This window comes from Oncorhynchus gorbuscha, linkage group LG02 (assembly GCF_021184085.1).
Source record: "Oncorhynchus gorbuscha isolate QuinsamMale2020 ecotype Even-year linkage group LG02, OgorEven_v1.0, whole genome shotgun sequence".
NCBI classification, from domain to species: domain Eukaryota; kingdom Metazoa; phylum Chordata; class Actinopteri; order Salmoniformes; family Salmonidae; genus Oncorhynchus; species Oncorhynchus gorbuscha.
Genome location: NC_060174.1, coordinates 74241887 through 74246232, shown reverse-complemented (window position 1 = coordinate 74246232; position 4346 = coordinate 74241887). Strand labels below are relative to the sequence as shown.

At 42.0% G+C, this 4346-nt stretch overlaps 1 protein-coding gene across 1 annotated transcript; it reads right to left on the bottom strand.

Annotated features, from left to right (window-relative positions):
* Window positions 1-902: 902 nt before the first annotated feature.
* Window positions 903-3191, bottom strand: epd (ependymin). Its single transcript, XM_046321174.1, has 6 exons — window positions 3003-3191; window positions 2768-2799; window positions 2395-2535; window positions 2030-2216; window positions 1798-1882; window positions 903-1463 (listed from the first exon to the last, which is right to left on the bottom strand). Exons 1-6 carry the CDS (start codon window positions 3088-3090, stop codon window positions 1331-1333), a joined length of 666 nt encoding a protein of 221 aa, XP_046177130.1. The 5' UTR covers window positions 3091-3191; the 3' UTR covers window positions 903-1330.
* Window positions 3192-4346: the final 1155 nt, after the last annotated feature.

Below are 4346 nucleotides of genomic sequence, written 5' to 3'. Positions count from 1 at the left end.
TAACGATCTAGCAAGAGGTAGCATAGCAACAGTATCGACTTCCAGTAGACAGGCATAACAACAGGCATAGCACTAGTATGCTCAAATGAAAGGATACCGTTACAGTACACTAAAATGAACTAATAGTATATAGTATATACTCATTAAGTATGTAGTATACAGTATGTTAGTATGGGTATTCGAACACAGCCATGGTCTAGACTTGCACGGATGGGCTACCGGCAAAGGAGCCATCGACAAGTGACCCGTCTCAACATGCACTGCCTATAGCAGGGGTAATCAATTCTAACCTACGAGGTCTGGAGCCTGCTGGGTTTCTGTTCCACTGATAATTAATTGCATACACCTGGTGTCCCAGGTCTAAAGCAGTCACTGATTTAGAGGGACTGATTTAGAGGGGATCAATGAAAAAAAGCAGTGGCACTGGCTTCAATGTCCAGAGTTGAATTTGAGGCAATCTTTTAACAATGGAATAGCAGTGACAGACTGCTAGTGTCTCGCCTAGGGCCACTGCCTTATATGCTCTATAGTGTTTTTCCCACTGCTGCAACTGTTGCCATGCAGCGACTCGTGTGATGGTGTTGATGGGCAGGTACAAGTTTCAGAATGTTTGAAGGGCCCCAGTGTGTTGGAATATCCAAGACCCAGCACGGCATGTGCAGCACCACGGGCAGTAGCTGGGCTCCCTCAGAAACTCACCCCAGATAAGGTTTACTGTCTCTGTGCTTGTTTTGGGTTTTGTGACTGCATCACTTTTTCCAGTATCCATCCTTCTCTATTAACCAGAAATAGTTTGAAAGTTCTTTGAAATCCCATTTACTGCAGGCCACGAGTGACCTTGTGTGTAAATGTGAAATACATTTGTGTAAACCTACCCCCCAAAATACTGACAGACAAAAGAGTTTCAGAGAGAGAGCTTGAGTTATTTAATGTGCTTGAAAAAAAAATACATTTGGAGACCCGAAAAGATGTTGAGTTTTTATTATCTCATTTGCCTATGCAGACCTCCTACGCATTAGCAACTTTAAGTGACAGATTAATAGTGTAAATTACAAACGTTATATCCCCTTATATCCCGTTCAAACGTAGAGATTACATTAACATGACAACTTAACATTAACTTTCCTTTTTTCATCTGATTAATCTTTATGCAATGTCTTCAAAGAGGAATAATCAAAGAAAGTATATTATGATATATATCTGGTCTAACAGAAGAGAATAATTTGCAATGAAACACTCAAATGTAGTTATGAGAGGGAGAGAAACAACTAGGAGGATTAGCTGGCCACACTCTTGGTTGGTTGGGGCTGGAGGTCCTGGTGTCACTGTCTTAGACACTGTTGAACAGACTAAAGAAGTCATTCTTCTGGCCCTCAGGAGCCTCCTCCAGCTCCACACCCTCACAGAAAGACGGCAGATTGAATACTTCAGGGGCTTTCACCTCAGTGACCACTTCGGAATTGCTGTGAGAAGAAGAGAAAAATAGCATGAACTTTTTGGGCATGCAAGTGTAGCGGACATGAGTCAGGCTCATTGTCTCGTGATATAGTAGCCCTGCCTGCAACTTCAAAATCAGTGTCATCTTCGGCCCAATAGGACATTTTCTCTAGGTCTACGTCAAGACGTTGGTTTCTCCCGTGGGAGACCATACAGAACTAAATGTCAAACATTTCTCAAATGCATCTAGTACTATGATATACCAAAGTATAGGCAGATAGTAGCAGCTATTATCCATTGCACAAGAAGGTTTCAGTGACCCTACAGCTGCATTAAACAAATTAAAAGTATGCTACTCACCTGAAGAGGAGTGTCATGGAATCAGTTGAGTAGAAAGTGCTGAGTGGTAGACATTCTCCCACAGTAGTAGACAAAAAATACTGGCCTGGAGATCAGGCAGACAGACAGATGCTTTGATACATCCTAATAGCTTCACTATATAAACCCATGTTTACACCATTGCCATCCAACATTATACTTCATTAATAAAAATCACATTGACAGGTTGACTCCTAATGTGTATCATACTCACCCTTAGTCTCTGGCACGGATCCCGTCCATATGTTCACTTTGATGTTCTCCTCCTGAACAGTGTCACTCCCCAAAAACAGCTCAACCTGATGGGCTGCACCAGCGGGAAGTTCCAGAGCGTGAGCATGAGAGTGCAGAGACATCTTCTTACAGGACTGGTTCTTCATGTCAATGTCATAGAAGACCCCCTGAGAGAGACGGATGAGAAGGAAGAAGACTCGGTTATGATGATGCTGTGTCATAACCATAGTAACAAGTGGGTTATGCAACTGTTATGTAGGCCATGTGACGTTATAAAGCAGCTATTCTGAATTACAATTGGGTTGAAATCTTGCCTTATATGTTTCTGTCAGTTGTCAGTGTTACCTCTTCAAATAGCATCAGGTAGTCCTCCAGATGTTCAGTCTTGTTGAGGTGCATCTCACTTTCAGTGAAACGTATCTTCTTGTCCGTCGAGTCATAGCTGTAATGTCCAGTTGCCTTGATTTCACCTCCTGTAAGGGCCAGCTGTTTAATCAAGAGAGAGATAACGATATATAGAGAGATTAATATGACCCAATTCTGTACCTGCAAAAACTAAGCCAACTGTGCCAATATAGTTGTTTTTAGGAGAAAACATCAGTGGATAAAAACAGGGTTGCCTGAACTGAGAGTCTGGTTTGGTTTAGAAATAATGCAATATAGCCACACAGTGTCCTAGAATTATTGATAATGGTTCATGGACAAGAGGGCTACTCACCACAGTCAGGACCCCAGTCATATTAGGTGATGCTAAAAGACAAAGTCGGCAGTTAGACAGATTTTCAAAATCAGAGATCATGTGTAGACATATAGGTATACTTTAAGTTAGAAGAGACTGTTGATTTGATAAACCTTGACAATATTAACAAAATAGTCATGCAAGTAACAGCAGTTTTCCACACAGTGCACAGCAAACATGAGCCTCAACAAGATATAAAGCAGATGATCCTTACTGCAGTGCTGTGGGCCGTGGGACTCTGCCAGGGTGGTGGCACCCAGACACAGCCAGATGGAGAGGGCAGCGACGGCAAAGGCCTGCATCTTCTCGTGGAGGGAGACTGAGGTTAACACTCAAACTGCACAACTCAGAAAGGATGATCACGTCTCCAAGTGGTTCCAGGTACTGTGACAGGATGGATGGACACACTGGTCCTTTTTATCGGGTCCAACCACAGGATTAAACAGAACACCTCCATGGGTCCAACCCCCATAGTGTCTGTCTCAATGGAAGGATGTTGTGGAAAGAGACGGGGGTGGTTTAAACTGGCTGACCCTTCCACCTGGACCCTGACAAACAACATCTGCATAAACAAGGACTCAAGGACAAGCCACATGGAGTCACTGTGGAGCAATGGTCTGCTTTTTCATTGTGTCTCCTGTTCTGTCCTTGTGTATCCACTGTCCTGTCAGCATCTTGTGCTATAGAACCTATGCTATGATTCCTTGGGTACAGTCAACCCAGTTAGTTTGTAAGCCATGAGCCGATATTCAACTCATAATGAAAGCCATGTTCAACAAAGACCAATTTATAATAATGCTTACTGCTCGCTCTTAAATGTATTTTGATGTCCTTTCAACCATACATTGTGTGGTATCATAAAATATAGTGCACTTTTCAAAATAGAACTGTGTAACTGTGTAAAATACATGCCCTTTGTTCTTCTAAAACCTTACCAATGTGATGTTTATTGATAACAACCTCTTCATGCCCTTATATTAATAGTGCTTACAGTGCAGTTTCTGTCTCTATGGCTGTGAAAGATCCAGCTGCCCTCTGAAGAACTTTAGGGGGTGTCCATTCCAAACACCAATGAGGTCGGCCCTCTGTTTCCCTTCAGCAAACAATATTAAACAATATAAGACAAGATATTTGTTTTACCTTTGAGAGGATGATTATGGTCACATCGCTGAAGGGGTTACGTTCGACTAAATCTTCAACTTAAAAGGATTTGTTGAAAAAGTGGGTAAAATGGTGAGATTAAATTTTTACGTACAGCACATTTCACTGCTCCACAGCTCAGATAACACAGTGTCTGTAATCAATGATCTGACATGACACTGGATTCAATTCTGGATACATTGTAATAGATACCAAATACTGTTATAGTTAGTAGTATGTGTACATGTACAACGTTTATACAGGATAAATATCAGACAGTACCGCCAATCAAAAATTCAGTCGCCCCTGGCATATAGAGAGAACGGATCATGTCCAAATAATAAGTTCTCTCTCGGACAAGAAGAGTTTATCTTAGTGCATCTAGGCTCGGGTCAGCTGACAGAAACTCCACCAATCA

Excerpts from the sequence above, each read along its gene's own strand:
- epd (XM_046321174.1), bottom strand. The coding sequence starts at position 3,090 with ATGCAGGCCTTTGCCGTCGCTGCCCTCTCCATCTGGCTGTGTCTGGGT. Across the intron at positions 2,800-3,002 it reads CCACGGCCCACAGCACTGCA|CATCACCTAATATGACTGGG; the intron begins GTAAGGATCATC and ends TTTGTCTTTTAG. Across the intron at positions 1,464-1,797 it reads TCCATGACACTCCTCTTCAG|CAATTCCGAAGTGGTCACTG; the intron begins GTGAGTAGCATA and ends TTCTTCTCACAG.